The 18,716-nt window shown below is 48.3% G+C and overlaps 1 protein-coding gene across 8 annotated transcripts in view; it reads right to left on the bottom strand.

Annotated features, from left to right (window-relative positions):
* The window catches only part of FRMD4A (FERM domain containing 4A), a 351,864-nt gene that overhangs the window by 55,375 nt on the left and 277,773 nt on the right, over window positions 1–18,716 (bottom strand). For all 8 annotated transcript variants that reach the window (XM_081229331.1, XM_081229330.1, XM_081229335.1 and 5 more), the window contains exons 13-14: window positions 15,351–15,489; window positions 8,659–8,800 (exon numbers count right to left, since the gene is read on the bottom strand). In XM_081229331.1, coding sequence (XP_081085457.1) covers window positions 8,659–8,800; window positions 15,351–15,489 — 281 coding nt within the window. The remainder of the gene's footprint in view (window positions 1–8,658; window positions 8,801–15,350; window positions 15,490–18,716) is intronic.

Genomic DNA, 18,716 nt, shown 5'->3' with positions numbered 1-18,716 from the left:
AGTAGGCATATTCCCAGCAGATCTACAAAAGCTGTAAGGAAAAGTTTTGGCAGACACCCCAGGAATAAATACAAGGAAAAGGTCTGAACCCTTTATGATGAAGAGATATTTATTTGCCTTACAAATCCTCAATTATGAATTCCTTACAGAAAAGATGTCCTCAGAGAACATGGGAAATAAAGCCACCTGGCAGATTTCAGGATGACTGTGTGGGAGCTCTGGAGAGCGTCTCAGAGAATGAAATGTGATTTTTTCACATGAAAAGTGCACGCCTGGAGAACTTGTCATTAGGGTTGGATATTTTAAAAATAAAACAGTGCATGTAAAAGAGCAGTGAAATGGGAGCATTTTGAAAATAAACACCATTTGGTGGCAGCGAAGAGTCTCTGGGACTCAGGGGAAAAAAAAGTGCTCAGTGGCACTTTTACCAAAGGGTGAAGGGTACAAAGATAATTTAAAAAGAGCAAGGTTTGGGGTTGGGGGAGAGGGAGGGAGGGAGAGAAGTGAACCAGTGATTTAAAAAATTAGCAGCATCTGGTAGTTGAAACCTAGTTGAAACTACTGTTATGAGTTAATTTATATGGTTTCCATTTCTTATATTGTGAAATAAGGGTGGCTTATCCTTCTGACTCCAAGATTCTGTGATTCGACTGTAATATTGAGAAGGCTGGTCTCAATAAACAGGAAGAGAGCAAAGGCTATGGGAGGGGACGGTGGTATTTCTTTTTCAGTTTTTAAAATTCCATCAAAGTTGTTCACTTAGGTTACAGATGATCATTCTGCCCTGGTTTTCTTTAGCAGGCAAATATTCCCTTACACGGGCGGATGTAACTATATCAGTATAAATGGCTTTATTAGTTTTTTTTTTTTTTTTTTTTTTTTTTTTTTACCCCCAGTGAGAGAGCAGAAAGGGACAACCGTGCTGCCTTTTCACAATTTTGACTCAGGTCTGTCCTGCTCAAGCCACGGCCAGAAACATCCATTCCCCGGAAAGAGATTTCGCAGCCCTCACCGGTTACACAGTCCCATATAAACACACTCTGGCAGAAGGCGAGCCCTCTGGCAGTGCTGCCGGCTAAGCTCATCTGCAGGGCACTGAGCCTGGAACCAACACTAAAGGTGCCTGGAATCCTGGGCATCATTAGACTTAAGAAGAGACAGGCAGCCGACAAAGGAACCTTTAAAAGGCTGGAGAGAAACAGAGGGAAGAGATAGAATGAGAGCCAAAAAGAAAGGATGAAAATGGCACTTCCCTGGCGGTCCAGTGGTTAAGACTCCATGCCTCTAATGCAAGGGGCGTGGGTTCGATCCCTGCTTGGGGCACTAGGATCCCACATGCTGGGCAGCAAAAAAAACTGACAAAGTTCCATTGACAGACGAATGGATAAAGAAGATGTGGTACATATCTACAATGGAATATTACTCAGCCATACAAAGGAATGGAATTGGGTCATTTGTAGAGACGTGGATGGATCCAGAGACTGTCATACAGAGTGAAGTAAGTCAGAAAGAGAAAAACAAATATCGTATATTAACGCATATATGTGGAATCTAGAAAAATGGTACAGATGAACCGGTTTGCAAGGCAGAAGTGGAGACACAGATGTAGAGAACAAACATATGGACACCAAGGGGGGAAGAAAGTGGCGGGGGGTGGTGGTGGGATGAATTGGGAGATTGGGATTGACAAGTCTACACTAATATGCATAAAACAGGTAACTAATGAGAAGCTGCTGTATAGCACAGGGAACTCCACTTCGCTGTACAGTAGAAACTAATACAACATTGTAAAACAACTATACCCCAATTAAAAAAAATTGACATAAAGTAATTGCAAAACATAAAGGAAATAAATTTGAACTGTAGGAATAAAATCCATATTAAAAAAAAAAGGGGGCTTCCCTGGTGGCGCAGTGGTTGAGAGTCCGCCTGCCGATGCAGGGGACACGGGTTCGTGCCCCGGTCCGGGAAGATTCCACATGCCGCGGAGCGGCTGGGCCCGTGAGCCATGGCCGCTGAGCCTGCGCGTCCGGAGCCTGTGCTCCGCAACGGGAGAGGCCGCAGCAGTGAGAGGCCCGCGTACCGCAAAAAAAAAAAAAAAAAAAAGAAAAAAAAGGATGAAGATGAAAAGAAGAAGAAAAAAGCCCCCAAACATCATGTGATTGATACCAACTTCAGGCCGTGTATTTCAAGCTGGATACAGCCCTGACCATAAAGCTGGCAGACCCCCATCAGATCAGTTCTCTGGAAGGAGAGACGGCAGGCAGCTGGCACCCTCATTATTATGTTAGTTATTAATAAACTGCCCAACAATGGCAGGAAGTGCTGGCATTCAGAGAGGGCGAACGTGTGAAGAGTTGAGTCACGGACATGGATGGGTCCCAGGCAGAGCAGGCCCTACACTCAGTACAACATGTTTTTCTCCAGAGCGGAAAGGGTCAGACAGAGCTGGGGGATCCCAGCAGACTGCAGGGTTTTGTTATATTTCGTGTTTTTTTTTTTTTAACCAAATATCCATCATCACATTCTTTGCAATCCTACTCTTGACAATGAAGATGACTCAACTGCCATATCGTATCATTAATCCCACAGCCCAATTCTATTTATAGACACAACATGCCATTTTGTTTTTGGAGACAGTGGGTGGCTTCTGGCCCTGTATTTCCAATCAAAAAGCCAGCATCAGTCTCACTGTTCTATTCCTCTAAGAAAGGATGTGCAGTAACATTTTTTTGTTTGGGGGCAGTTAATGCACAGCCCACATGGGCCTGCATAACACAGGGTGTCTCCTAAGCAAGTCTGTGTCATTTTCTTTAAATTGGCTGAGAGCAAAAACACATCTCCCTGAGCCCCTACCCTCCTACTGAAACCAGAACTGTTCTGGGAGGGCAAATTCCAGAAGCAATGCTGGGACAATCCTACACTTTTTCCCGCTTTCAGAGGAGCTATGGAAAGGCCATGCGTGTTCAGCATGCAGTTGTTTGGTTTTTTCTTTTGTCATTCCATTTTTTTCCCTTTCCCATCTGTTTCTGAGATTTCAAGAAATGGGGGTAAGGAAGAGAGGAATAAACCCTTTAAAGTTCCCACAAAAAGGATTTCGGATGCTTTTTCTGAATTCTGAAAACATCATCATCACCAAATGTTTTGAATTCACAGTTGTCCTCTCAAACTCTATCTGAACGCTGGAAAATCTGGAGGCTCTCCTAGGGCACAGTGACTACAACGTCCCCTGCTTGTCGCCACCCCACCTCTGCCACCCCGCAGTGGTCAGGCAACAGGCTGGCTGGTTACCCAGAAGTGCAGAGTTTGTGAGGAGACCAAGATGGGGGCGGGGGTGGGGCTCTGCCGGCCTGGAACGGGGGCTGCGCCCTGAGCTGCCTCAACGTCCCTTCCTCCAGGGGATGCTCTGGGACAAGGGTCCTCACACCTCCTTTCAAAGCCTGCCCGTCGGAGCCCCTTCACGAATGGATTTGGGACGCGGGTTCCATAACCTTCCTAGGGTCTGAATCTCATGCAGTGCAATTTTGGGAGGTGAGGGCTTGATCCCTTTTAATCTGACACAGCTCAGAAGGCTCAGCACCTCTAAGGGTCTCTAGTAGGACTACAGGTCTCCCACGGGACAGCCCTGGGCATTACCACCTAAGAACGCAGAGGGTCTTGGCCCCGAGCCTTAGTAAATCATTTCAACTCTGCAGACCTTTTCCTTTTGAGATGTTAGCCCCTGGCTCAGGTCATTAATAAGTGTGGACTTCTGACTTCTTCAATGATATCAATAACATGTCTTCATTTCTTTAGCATCTGAGACCTCAGATAGCTTTAAAATGACTGAAGTCCACTACTCCGTAATGATGTACCCTTGTTAAATAGGAAAATCACCTTCAAAGTTACTAAGAGTTGGAAATATTTTATCTCTGTTTTACATCAATAAATAGAAAGCAAACTCTTTGAGGAGAGAAGCTGTAACTTTTCAAATGTTACGCGTAGGCCCTAGCAAAGTTCGGGAGCTAGAAAAAATGCTTATACCGTAGCAATATCACAGTGTGGTTACACGGCTCAGTTACGGCACAATTTGGGGACAGACGAGGGTGGAAGGATAAAGGAAAGATAATGAGGAAGGAAGGCGTTTGCAGGAGGGGCCTGATCTGACAGGATTAACCTCTGAAGGTCTGATACCATCAGGACAAAAGCGATACAGTCCAATTGGAGGGAAAATGTTAGTGGCAGGTTTATGAGCGATCTTGGCAAGGACCGAGATAGCACACACTCTGGGAATGTAGAAGGTTCTTAAAATGCAGCACATGCAGGATTCTTACTAGTATCCTTCAAAATTTAATTTTAATAATCGTGTATCATTGACATCAGTCTTGGTGATGATTTTTTAAAACTTGACACCACAAGTGGAGGCACCAAAAGTAAAAATAAGCAAATGGGACTACATCAAACTAAAAAGCTTCTGCACAACAAAGGAAACCATCAACAAAAAGAAAAGGCAACCTACTGAATGGGAGAAAATATTTGCAAATCATATATCTGATAAAGGACTAATATCCAAAAAATATAAAGAACTTATACAACTCAACAACAAAAAACAAATCCAATGAAAAAACGGGCAGAGGATCTGAACAGACACTTTCCAAAGAAGACATACAAATGGCCAACAGGTACATGAAAAGATACCCAACATCATTAATCATCAGGGAAATGCACATCAAAACCACAATGGGAAATCACCTCACATCTGTTAGAATGGCTATCATCACAAAGAACACAACAAATGTTGGCAAGGATGTGGGGAAAAAAGGGAACCCTCATACCCTGTTGGTGGGAATGAGAGTTGGTGCAGTCACTATGTCAAACAGTATGGAGGTTCCTCAAAAAACTAATAATAGAGCTACCATATGATCCAGCAATTTCACTTCTGGGTATTTATCTGAAGAAATGAAACAGTAACTGGAAAAGATATCTGCACCCTCATGTTCATAGCAGCATTATTCACAATAGCCACGACATGGAAACAATCCAAGTGTCCACCAGTGGATGAATACATAAAGAAATTGTAACTATAACACACACACACAACGGAATATTATTCAGCCATAACAAAAAAAATGAAATCTTGCCATTTGCGATATAAGTGGACCCCAAGGGCATTATGCTAAGTGAAGTATATCAGAGAAAGACAAATACCATTTGATCTCACTGATACATAGACTCTAAAAACAAACGAACTAAAACCAAAAAACCCTGAGCTCATAGATAAAAAGAACAGACTGGCGGGTGTCAGAGACAAGGGCTGAGGGTAGGCGAAATAGGTAAAGCGAGTCAAAAGGTACAAATTTCCAGGCAGTAAATAAATGAGTCATGGGGAAATCATGTAAAAAATTTAAAAAATCGTGTATGGAACATCTACTGAGTCTTAGGCACAGGGTTAGAGGTAGCAAAAAAGAATTCTCAAGTGATGATCAGTTTCTCAAAATGCTTTTCAGGACTATTTATCAGACACCATCTTTTTTTTTTTTTTTTTTAGCACGAGGTAGTAGGTGAAGGAGAGACACTAATTGATCCAATAGGATACTAGGTTATTTGTATCCTATTTCCTGAGAGGTAGACCATAGGGTCTGGAAAGTGTCATAAAAAGAGTGCGTAAACCAAGGCCATCCCGAAAGAGCGACGCCCTCTCCTGCTGTGGGAGCCCATCACTAAGAGGCCTTCTCCACACGCAGTCAGGCAGGACGCACTAAAGGATGAAAAGCATGGGTGGGAGGCTAGCCTAGATTGCCGTCTGGTGGGGGATGGGAAACCGTCCCATCCAGGTGGGGCTGCAAGGCCTCAGGTGAAGGCACCGTCTCCTGCACATGAAAAGTCAGAGGGGCAGCAATCAGACCTGGTGGCAGTGATGGCCAGATCGACAGGGCCTAGGAGTTCCCTGAGTTGACTGATGGAACACCTCCTGTGCAAGGTCTCTCCTTCCACTGACCCGTGGCCTTTCCTAAGTCGGGGGGGGGAACCTCCCCACGGAGCCTCAGCAGTTAAGGACCATTCTTCAGGATCTAACATGCAGGGCTGGGCTGAGTTTGAAGTGCTCCCTGGCCTGGTCATGGGGCACGGCTCACACCTCGCCACCTCAGCCCCCGTCTGCCCAGCTTTCCTCTTGCTTAGCTGAGCAGCAGAAGGTGGGCAGGGAAAAGGCCGAGGGTCTCAGTCCTAAGGATGGAGCCACCGTGGAAGTGGGGCAGGCAGGGGGCCTCGGCTACCTCCATCGATGCCCAAACAGTTTTGCCTGGGGTCCTCGTCACTAAGTTATCAGACATGAAAAAATTGTTCTAATATCTTGAGATAAAGATGCTTATATTAGGTGTGGGAGTGGATTCAGCAGGAAAGTTTTCTTTTGATTCACCTCCTAGCCCACGGGATTGATTATTAATGTCAAGCTGTTGGCGGTAACAGAGAGGAATTGCTTTCCAGTCTTGAAGATGCCTGGATCTCGGTATCTCATTTCTTTCCCCCCACTTTTTTTTTTGGCCGTGCCGCCAAAAAAACTGGGGATCCCAGTTCCCGCACCAGGGATGGAACCCGCACTCCCTGCAGTGGAAGCGCAGAGTCTTAACCACTGGACTGCCAGGGAAGTCCCTGGATCTCATTTCTGATGGTTGAATGATGTCAGTTCCATGTTAGATGCTTTGGGGCTCCTGTTCACCACCTCCTCTCTACCTGCTATTACGTTTGTACCCTTGGCAGCTGCCAGAGACAAAGGGCCCGAGCAGATGGACCAGGACACAGGTGTAAAAGTGGGGAGACCTAGGTTCCTTGATCTTGAGTTGCACACCCACCTCGGGCTTTTATCTCTTCTTCAGCAAGAAGAGTGGCTCTCAAAGTGTGGTCCCCAGACCAGCATCAACATCACCGGGGAACTTGTCAGAACTTGCTAGAAATGCTAATTCCCAGGCTCACCCCAGACCTACAGATCAGACACTCCGGGGCCGGAACCCAGCTATCTGAGTTTGAACGAACCCTCCAAGGGGGTTCTGATGCACTTGGAGGGCAGGGGACCCCTGAGCTGGAAGAATCTTTTCTCCTGGGTATAACATGCCACATTCAGCACGAACGTAGATTTCCAAGGGGATATGAAACCACAGCAGGGATGCACCCCTCACTGAGGCTGAAGGAAGAGGCTGGCTCATCTGTGGCTGGATTAGAAGGACAGTGGACAGATTAAATCCAGGCTCAGAGCTGAGACTCTGGGCTTGAACGGGGGAGAGGGATGTCTAGAGGACAGTCACAGGGCTGACTCTGGCCCTACCCTTCATCATTCTGCAGGGGACAGGAAGTGGCTGGAATTCGAGGCAGGGGTCTTGGACTTTGAATGGCATTCTCTTTACTACAGCACCGTCCACGGTCTTCACTGTAAACCTCTAAGCCTCAGAAACAATGATTACTTGGCCCATTGTATTGATGAAAACTTTTGAAGGATCCAGGACAGCGAGAGGTTTACGGTGAAACTTAACGGTGGATCTGGCAGCAGCAGAAACAACTTTGTGCAGCCTGAAACCTACATAATTTTGGTGGCTCTATTTAAGAAGAAGGATGCAAAATGTACTACGTTCACGGATTTTATAGAACGCCTGGCCCCGTGCACACATGACCTGGGTCCTCCCAGGACCTTAGAAAGGCCTGTCCATCTTCACCCTCGCCCTTCAGGTCTGAAGGTTTTCCTGGCTCTGATCGGACTCCACCAGCCCAGAAGCTAACTAGGCAGCTTTCGGCTTTCCCCACCCCTTCCTGTCTTTTCCCTTTATTTTGTTACCGTCTGCAGTCACCACGTGTACAGAGATGACCCTGGAAGATGAGGTAAGGCAAAGACTTCTTGCTTTACTCTCTGGCTCAGAGGCAAGGAAGTGCGTACTGGCTCCAAGAATAATCAGGCCTTGACCACGTGGCCTGGGGAGTGAACTGCGTTATACTTTTCTAACATTTCCAGACAATTGTTGCCTCCCTCTGGCTCCAACTCAAAGCCGCCCCCCTTCCTGTCACTCCAGCCAATGGCATTCCTCCTCCTGAAGTCCAGCCCCATCTCAAACCTCGGGGCATTTCTGCCCCTCCCAACACCTCAAGACAAATGACTGGCCCAGGGCCCCGCAGAAACAGACGGCCATCTGATCCCCTGACCCTCCCTTTCAAAGCGCACCGGACCACACTCGGCGACAGGTCTCTCCTTTCCAGAGGATCGAGGGTTTTCTGTACTTTGGAGAGCCTCGAGAAGTCCCCCTGGGAACGGAATGTGGGTCACTCAGCAAAGCACCGCGACCCTGACCTTCAGCCCCTCCTCGTATAATTCTCCTTGAGTGACACACAGGCAGCCCACGCCTTCCGCCATCCGTCCTTGGAGCCGGCATTCCTGCCGCTCGGCCACCAGCACTGGGAAGGCTCTGGAGGCTGCTCGAAGGCAGTTAGGTGGCCTTCCCACACCGTGAGGTTCTACTGCGGCTTCTCCCCCCCCCCCCCCGCCTCCACGCGGTGACACTCTTGGCCGGTTCCTCGGATGCCCGTTGGGCCACAAACCTTGCTCAGGACGTGAGAGTCGGCGGCTCCGCCCTGCCTCCCCGGAGCACCCCAGCCCCCGGGGGGCCCCTCTCGCGGTCCGCGGCGGACGCCACCCACCTGAGGACAGCAGGCTGCCGCTGCTGCCGCTGATGATCTTGCCCTTGCTGCCCATGTTGGCCAGCTTGGACGTCTTCAGCGTCCCCGTCTCCGTCAGGTCGATGGCGATTTCGCTCAGGCTGCGGGCGGCATGGATCTTCGACTAGAAAGACCACCGGGTTGGACAGGTTAGACGGGGGACGCTCCCCTCCGGACAGCGATCGCTCGCCTGCCCGCCTGTCTTCCCGAGATCCAGCAAACGGCCTCACGGCCCGAGAACTGCCGCATTTTTCTGTCTGTGTCCCCAGGGCCCAACGCTCATCCCCTGAAGCTTCCCTGGTGGGAGCAGATAAGGCTCCAGAGGTGACACGGCAAGAAATTTTCGAAGCCTGTTATCCCACAGGCTGTATGTACAGGGCTTACAAGTGTGGACTTCGGAGTCAGATAGACCTCGGTGGAGTCCTCAATTTGGGGAAGGACTTAACCTCACGAAGCCTCATTACTCGCAAGTATAACACAGGGAAAGCACCACCTACCGCTCACGGTTTTGTTAGGGTCAAAAGAAGTGAGGCAAGTGAAGGCCTCCGTCCACCGCCAGTCCCCTCCCCTCCCCTCCCCCTCTTCACCCCCCCTCCCGCCACCGCCTCCTACATAGCTCTCAATGAACAGTAGAAATTTTACTTGCTACTGTGATCTTGTGCTTAAAAGAAGGAGGAAAAAAATAATTTTCAGCTTTGTGAATGATTTAAGAGATGCCTGAAGCAAATTTAGGAAGTTCCAGTAAATTCTAAGGTGGTTTAAACTCTTAAATTATTAGCCACGGAGCCATGAAAACTTAGAGGGTTGGGAAGAGACCACACTGTCAGCCTGCAAGCATGGTGTGTAAGGGCTTCTGGAACAAATGCTCATCTGGGTGCTCGGTTCCCACCAAGGGGGCACCTGACACGGTGCTTTGCTTCTATTTTGGTACCTAAACATATGAGCCAAAGTCTTCAGATGATGGTTAAAAGTCCACTCCATTTATTCTACAAATTAACTGGCCCACTTGGTCGAACAGTAACAGCAAGTTAGAGCAATTAGAAAAGGAATCCGTATTCGTGATTACGTTCCTAACTCAACGGTTTGCAGTGAAGCTCTCTGCTCTGGTTCCCACCTTGGGAGGCAGAGGTGGTTTGCGTGTGCCCCGCATGTGTTGGACGGTTTTTTTTTCCCTTCTTCAAGAAATTAATTTGTGACAATGCTTCAGGAAGCGGCTTTCGCTGCACTGCGGACTTTTGGAAAACAACTATAAATCCTAGTATAACCTGTACATGTGCTGATCTTTTTTTTTTTTTTTTTTTTTTTGCGGTACGTGGGTCTCTCACTGCTGTGGCCTCTCCCGTTGCGGAGCACAGGCTCCGGATTCGCAGGCTCAGCGGCCATGGCTCACGGGACCAGCCGCTCCGTGGCATGTGGGATCTTCCCGGACCGGGGCACGAACCCGTGTCCCCTGCATCGGCAGGCAGACTCTCAACCACTGCGCCACCAGGGAAGCCCCATGTGCTGATCTTTCTGTGGCCACTGGTGATTAGGCAGGGGTGCACGGATGGAGCCAGCGGAGGGTCTCAACTGAGGTTCTGATGCGTGTTCACTGGCGTGAGACAAGGCCTGTCCGCCACACAGGAGAAGCCATGGAGGACAGGCAGACCAGTGCCCGGCTCCCTTTTAGTCACACCCTGAGCCCAGGTGCCCGCAGGGGTCCAGCAGGGTCTGTCTGAACCCGGAGGCCTTGCCCTTCCTCTGGCCTCTGTGTTGATGCCAAAATCGGTGAAAGACCATGACTTCTGACCGCCAAGTACTTTCCTCACGTGAATGAGAGGAGAGTCTGAGGGGCAGAGGAAATGCTGAGACTTTGTGCTTGTTTTGTTCACCGGGTCCGACCCATCTTCGTCCTCACCCTCTTCTATCTCCCTGGTCCTTCCTTGACTGATGTCTCCTCTCTGACCTCAACTCTGTCCCTGCATTCAGAACCAGGCTGCCTTCCTGGGGTGAGGGCTCCCTTGCTCATAATATAATCCCAGCTGCCAGTGCCTCGCAGGGTTTCCTGGCTTGTAGCAGAAAGCAGGAGCGTCTCTGCTTCATTTTGTATATCAGTTGCATCCACCTGGCTGAGTTTTATCCTCTGAGCAAAGCACAGAAAGCACAATCCATCACTTCCTTTCTTTCAACACTGTTCTTTTACCAAGGCCCAGGCTTTGCCAAGAGAAGCCCACGCTTGCAGTTATGCAAGAATAACTCATGAAGACACAGACCAGTTCAGCCTGGTGAAAGACCTGGGCTCTGAAGTCAGAAAGATCTGGACGGAAATCTTGGCTCTTCCCAGTGAGTCACAGTGTGACCTTGATTTTCAACCTCTCTGATACTGAGATCCCTGTTTGTAAAATGGAGCTGTTAAAACCCACACCACGGAGGTGTGATATCAGGACGAAATTAGATGCTAGACATCAAGGCCAGTGACACTGGAATAGGAATAGGATATAAATCAGGGCCTGGCAGGAATTGGCTAAGTGAGCTTCAATGAATGACTCAACTGGAGATTTGGGAGAATCTCCTTAATCTCAAGGAAGACCTGCCCCGCCCCACCTCCGGCCCTGCCACACCAGTCTCAGAGGCGGGAAACAAAATACGGAAAAAGGACAACAGACACACCTCCCAAGGGAGACTAGATTCTTAGAAGTTTTAGGAAATTACTGGCTTCTCTCTAGAATGGAAATATCACAGTGACTGAAGAGACCAGGTGGGGAGAGAGCACTAAGAGATGAACTGATGGGGAGATTCTCTCCTTATAAAGTCAAGTCTTTGTGCCCAAGCAAAAGAGTCTCCAAAGTTTTGGATGTTTTGCTCTGAGGGTCTTGCTGTACTAAGTATTATTATGGGTATTCTGTCAGCAAGGTTTAATTGGCCCCTGACATGGTTTCACTTGGCTTTTGATCTGGATGGAATGAAGAATAGTAGACTGGATCAGGAAAAAAAAAAAAAGATTAAGAAGAAGGAAAGATGTTTGGACTGGGGGCCAACTCAACAAGTTCTCAATCTGAATTCAGAGGAACAGTGACTAAACAATTTAAGCTTTCAAGTATTTTCCTCCGAACTCTACAAGATATTCCTTGGCTCTGGGGTACATACGTTGGCCGGATCTAGCTGACAACATTTGTGATCTCTGGGGTCAGCGGATATAATTTACCAAATGTGACTGATGCCAGCACAGCCTCTCATTCTGAATGAGCTGTCAGAAAGGAACCAATACAGCCTCTTTCCGCTCTGTCTTTGGTGATGGAGGGTGGGTGGGTGGGTGGGCGTGCATGAGAGAGTGAGAGAGTGAGAGAGTGAGCGTGAGAGAGAGAGAGAGAGAGAGAGAGAGAGATTTTCTAAGTGATTTACACTAGGACCCTGAAAGAAGAAAATAACCAAGTGCCAGGGGACAACACTAGACTTCTCAGCTACCCACATCTGCTGGCTCCAACCACTAGATTGCACTTGTTTCTGGGGTTCATTAGCATCCCTCGGGAGGCCTGGGCTTTGCTGAAGCACTTCAGAGAAAGGAATGGTTGGCATGGCCTGATAGAGTAGAGTGTGAAGCCATGGCCAGTATGCCAGCCAACACTGCTGTTCAGAAATATCTGGAAACACTTCATTCCAGGCCTGCCAGCCAGCACTCACCCTGAACCATCCTGCCCACTGGAGACGGGTCACACCACTGTTGTCTGAAGAACATTCCAGAAATGAAAGGTGTTGTAACACAATTCCTAAGGTGAATTTTATCATCTCTGACTTAATTTGGGGGAACTTTTAGAGAATTTAAACTTTACACACAGGTGTCGGCCAAGGAACAGTACGTTGCATTAGTAATGATAAGAGTGAGAGATAGCACACATCTCCTAAAGCAACTTCACCAACACTGTGTCACTGGACTGATCAGTGATTCTGGTCAGGAGTTTCCTTTGCTGTTCTCTAACTGTGGAAAGCAAGCAGGAGCGAGGAAAGACTTGCCTGGGGTCATAGAACCGGAAGGCAGAGTCCTTGGACCTCCCTATGGGGGAACTTGTTCCTCACCAGTCACCGCAGGCTGAGCTACTGATTCCAATAAGAAATACATGGGCGGGCTTCCTTGGTGGTGCAGTGGTTGAGAGTCCGCCTGCCGATGCAGGGGACGCGGGTTCATGCCCCAGTCCGGGAGGATCCCACATGCCACGGAGCGGCTGGGCCTGTGGGCCATGGCTGCTGAGCCTGTGCGTCTGGAGCCTGTGCTCCGCAGCGGGAGAGGCCACAACAGTGAGAGGCCCGTGTACAGCAAAAAAAAAAAAAAAAAAAAAAAAAGAAAGAAATACATGGGCGGGCTTCCCTGGTGGCGCAGTGGTTGAGAATCTGCCTGCTAATGCAGGGGACACGGGTTCGAGCCCTGGTTTGGGAGGATCCCACATGCCACGGAGCAACTGGGCCCGTGAGCCACAACTGCTGAGCCTGCGCGTCTGGAGCCTGTGCTCCGCAACAAGAGAGGCCGCGACAGTCAGAGGCCTGCGCACCACGATGAAGAGTGGTCCCCACTTGCCACAACTAGAGAAAGCCCTCACACAGAAACAAAGACCCAACACAGCAAAAATAAATAAAAATAAATTACTAAACTCCTACCTGCAGCATCTTCTTTAAAAAAAAAAAAAGAAAGAAATACATGGGCTCCAGGCACTGTGAGCATCCAGAGCTTATCTGGGGCAAATTCTCCTGCTCCTGGGGGTAGATGCATTTCCTTCAGTCCCCCAGGGGTGGCTGAGCTGAAAGCTCCCTATTGCTGCGAGCATTTGGTCTGGTCTCTTGAAAGACACTTCTTGTTAATAAGTGATCTATGATAGTTCCTTTTTGAGGTTTACTTGTTATATCAATGGGTTGACCTGTAAGCCTGCTGAATAAGGCTTCTCCAACTGCACAGTAAGACCATGTTTGAGAACAGGGCTGTGGAGCCCTAAGGATGGGCCTCGTGCCTTACCCCATAGATCCTCTAATGTGAAAAGCCAGCAGAGGGAGGAAGGGTTCTAACAGCTAATATAATACCACCCTTAGACTGAGATAGGCTTTTTCTCTTCCCCTTTCAAAATCAGTGTGTGTAGGGTCTGCCGGCAAGAGGCACTGGCAGTGGGGTTCAGGTGGGTTGCCAGACTCTCTACCCCTCATCACGCATCGCCAAACAACACAGAGGATGGAATCAATGGTCTCAGGTTTTGACCTCCAACTCCTGCCACTGGAGGGCAAAGCACTGATACCCACCCACTGTCTCTATCTAAAGCATGAGTCAAAAGGTTCTGGCCCCGTTTCTTTGGATCTAATCGGGCCTCAAGTTCCTGTGCCAATGCCCACCATGACCAGCAGCGATGTAGAATACTCTCATTATTCCTGGCAACAAAAATATTCCACCCTGTGCCCATTCACCCCTGAAAATGACCAAAACGGGGGAGGAAGAAGACTTCGGAGAAGAGAAAATGTGATACAAAGGAGAACGTGACTCCTACGTGGGAAAGGCTGTGATTGAAACTGAATTATGACTTGAGGGACTGTTTGCTTTCTTCCTGTCCTATTTTCTTACTATCTTTCTCTTACCTCCCACTCAATCCCAACTCCCTCCTTCCAATCCTCCCCCCAAGCCAAGGAAGGAGCAACTCCACTCAGAAGGAAAATAAGGCAAAAGAGGAAGCCACAAGGATCCAAAAGGGCACCAATCCAATAAATCTTGGGCCCAGTAAGCCCAGGGTCCTGCCACTTCCTCCCCTCTCTAGGACGCACGGGATGGGATAAAACCTCCCACAGGTGGTGGTACTGACTAGACCAGGGGCCAAGGTCGATCTCCCTCTGAAGTTCTGTATTCCACTCCCCACCTGTCCCAAGCCAGCAGGATTCTGAGAAAGATGCAGAGCCCATCTTGATATGGCTCTTCACCTGAGGGGTAATGAATGGAAGTGGCTTGGGCGGGGAAGGCAAGGGAAGCAGGCAGACAAGGCTGGAGGAAGATGGGGGCAGAGGGTTGATGTAAGCTGTGTGTGAACCAAGGAGACGTCATTTCCCACCCCCCCCACCCCCCGCCCCGTGTGTGTGTCTAACTGGGGCTGGGTCAAACCTCCCTTGGAGGATGACTGTTTACTATGGCCTGAGGCTCCAGGTCTACCTTAGGGAAACAGACTTGTTGCCTTTTTTTTTTATTATAATGTTTCTGGTTTTGCATTTTTAAGAAATGGAGTTGGCAGTTGGAAAAGCCTGGAGGGTTTTCACAGCAATTATACTCAACAGTTAGGTGGTGCCTATTAGTTGCGAATGGTTCCTTTTTTTTTTTTTCCTCAAAAGGAAAACAATATGCCACTGTTTACACACCCAAAAGGACTTGACTGCTTATTCCTCAAAAGGGCCCTACTTGGCTGCAGCAAATGGTCTGAGTGGCTCTGACCGTGGTTGACCAAGCCGCCGAGGACATGTTGTTCTCTTCAAAAGCTGATCTCAGGAGCTGCCTCCTATAGTCCTAAAAGGCCAGTCTCACCTGTGCACATCTCAGTGCAAGGGATGCAGGGCCTCCCCAGCCATCCAACTCCTAATCCCCCAGCTACAAGATCCAGACAAGGGCCCTCGTCTGCTCACAGCTCAGTGCAAGGTCTGGTCTTGTCATAGGCCCTCCCAGTCCCAGGAAAGGGACTTACCTTACTCTGCTTTCTGTCCAGATAGAACTGGTGTTGGCTAATGGCCATAGCCCAGATGGACTTGATCAGTGCTGGACACGCGTACCACGTGTGCACTGCGATGCCACTGTGTCCAAACGTCCTCCTTGTCACTGAAGCCCTGGGAGAGCAAGAAGCAGAAGGGTCAAACACGTTTACAATGAGGGACTATGATCCTCAGTCAACAGCTTTTTACCGAGAACCCATTGGGTCCTAAAAGCTCCGGCATAAAGGTGACAGATGAGCATGTGTGCACACACACACGAAACTGGCTGGCAAAGGCCATCTTTTCATTTTATTGTTTAAATAAAAGTTGATTCTATTTAAGGTACAGAACATGATGATTGGATGCACTGATACATATACACAGTGAAGTGATCACTGCAGTCAAGCTAAAGAACATTTCCTCTCCTCACAGTTACCATTGTGTATGTGTGTGTGTGTGTGATGAAAGCACCTGAAATCCACTCTTAGCCAATATCCAGTATATAATACAGTGTTATTCACTACAGTCACCAGGCTGTACATTACATCTCTAGGCTTATTCATCCTATATAACTACCACTTTGTATAACCTTTGACCAGCATCTCTCTCCATTTCCCCTACTTCCACGTCCCTGGTAACTACTATTCTACTCTCTGCCTCTGTGACTCTTAGATTCCACCTATAAGTAAGATCACGCAGTTCTTGTCTTTCTGTGTCTGCTTTATTTCCCTTCATAATACCCTCCAGGTCCATCCATGTTGCTGTAAATGGCATGATCTTTTTTTTTTTAAAGGTTGAATGATGTTCCGTTGTGAATATACACCACAATTTCTTTATCTGTTCATCCATCAACGGACACTTAGGTTGTTTCCGTATCTTGGCTACCGTGAATCATGCTAATCTTTTGATTTACTGGCTCCTTAGGGTCCAGAATTTGGCTAAGCCTCTGCCTTGTCTGGAATAAGACAGGTCATTCTAGTCACGGGACGGTCTTTTCTGATCTTCAGCTCCTGGCACTGGGCCAAGACAAACTTCAGAGACAGGAAGAGCCTTTGACAATGTCCTTTATTAAGCAGGCAAAGCGGCCTACGGTGAAGGACGAGCACCTCCTCTTCTAATTGTCACAGCATCTCAGGCAATCAGAACTGCTTACATTATTCTCACGCAATCTTCCTCGAAAGTTGGTTATCAATTTCAAATATATTCAGAGGGCAGGTGGGGTATAAAGAATCAGGAGAGGAAAGGCAGAAAGAATTGAGCCCGGCCAATGCCGACCCCACTACCCACGTCCACATACACGTCTGTAGGAGATGTGGAGGCCGTACGCACGGAGCAGAGAGGCAGACTTTAAACTGAAGGTGGGAAAGAACGGTCCCAACATAATTCATCACATCAATGGAATCAAGGGGAAAGAGTTCTATGATTATGTTCTCAGTGAAGTATACTTTATAGGATGGGTACATGATTTTGCAAGTGAATCTGAGAATGTGTTTCCATACATGTGTGTGCATGTGTGTGCGTGCGTGTGTGTGTGTAGGGCAAGGTGGTGGGACAGTGGCGTGAGGTTTGGGGTATCTTATGTGCACACCAGAAGAACAATGTGTGTTCAAGATTGAGCTATCTCATTTGGATGAACTTTGGGGTAGTCAGGACTTGTGAATAATCACATTATTTTCATGGCAAGTTTTCCCTTGAAGGAGATTAGAAGCTGCTCTGATCACCTTCCCCCAGGGGCTCAAGATTTAACAGTAGGTGTTCTCCAGACCCACTTTTAAGGAGGAATTCAAATCTGGTGGTTAGTTAATGCTACTGATTCTAAGCAGAGTATTATTCTTCCCTTTGGTTATAACTAAAGTTAAGAGAAAATGCCAGCTCACAAAGGAACACACAATTTAAAATAATGGAAAAGGAGCCAGCAAGAGAGTAAGGAGGAAACCCCCATGGTCTCTGCATGTGTAAAAAGAAACTGATCTGAATACTCACTCTGGCTTCCATGGCAATGGCTGATCCTGGGAGTAAATTCATTTTGAATTGGAAAGGAAAAGGAACTTGAAATGTATTCCAGGGGCGGTAGTGAGAGCAGTGCCAGGCTAGGTGTATTTTTCAGGTAAGGAGGGGGAGGGGAGGGAAGAGGCTGGCTGGTCTGGGAGTTCCCAGGAGCACCTAAATCAGATGCTCTCAGAGTGTTTCTCCTGCTCGATTATGAACTTCTCTCTTCTCTACACTGTTTGCTTCAGGCTCTTCCCAGCCCACCGACTCCTCCTGCTTTGCCAAAACCTTAAAGACGGAATATTTGCCAAGCCCACAGAACCGCAGAAACAACACTGGGTATCGATTAGGACACCGGTCCAGTAGAGCAAATCTGGAAGCATCTTCTGGGACAGCCGAGCCATGCCCCGTCCTCGCAGTGTCCCAGGACGTCCATCTTCAGGACACAATTCTGCACGACACTTGCCATCCTATAACTCTGGTCCTGGCTTCCTTCCTGGTTTGGGGGAGGGGATGACCCCTGAACCATCCCAACACAGTACAGTTGACTAGATGACTCTTCGGTGTTCAAATAAACAAGGCAACAGCAGCAGGATGACATGTTTAACTGGAGCAGGGCCAGGAGGCCGTAGAGGAGTGCTTACTGCAGCGCCAGGTGGGGCTCCAACCCCCCGGAAGACACGGGCTTGGAGCTTTGGCTTGGCCACTAAACTAAGTAGCTAACCTGGAACAATCCCCTTTGCCTGCCCTGTTGAGCATTTGGAAAAGGTGCCTTTAAATGCATTGTCAACCTGGGTCTCCACCGCTGCCATCAAGGAAGCCACGTCTCTGGCCTCTCCTTGCCTCCCCTCTCCTGTCCCTGTGTGTCTCTAGGCTGACAGAGAACTACTTTCCTTGAGGGGACGTGCTCACGTTCTGTGCTCAGACTGCCTCTGGCTCCTGCACTTCTCTCTTAGGCCCACCTGCCTGACGTCTTTATCCCCCTGAGGGCCCACCTTGAGCTTTACATCCTTAGCTAAGATTTCTCCTTCTCAAGAAGCCTCCCCAGACCAGCCTGGCCACCTTCAGCATTTATAGGCTGTGCCATCTGGCACTTGGTACCCGCTGTCTGTGTATAGCATGGCGGTAAGTCACATAAGCTTTGGAGCCAGACTCCCTGGGTTCATATCCTGTCTTTACCCCTTAACTAGCTTTTTGTAACCTGGAGCCGGTTACTCTGCTTCTTCTGTGCCTGTGTCCCAGGTAGAACAGGAATACTAGTACCTATTGTCTGGGGTTAGAGTGAGGACCCAATGAGATAACTATCCAAGTGTTTAGAACAGTGACTGTGCGTAGTAAACACTTAATAAACATCAAGTTCCTTCTTCTGTCTC

Source organism: Mesoplodon bidens (genome assembly GCF_964165515.1).
Source record: "Mesoplodon bidens genome assembly, chromosome: 3".
NCBI lineage: Eukaryota > Metazoa > Chordata > Mammalia > Artiodactyla > Ziphiidae > Mesoplodon > Mesoplodon bidens.
This window is presented reverse-complemented; position numbering and strand designations above follow the sequence as displayed.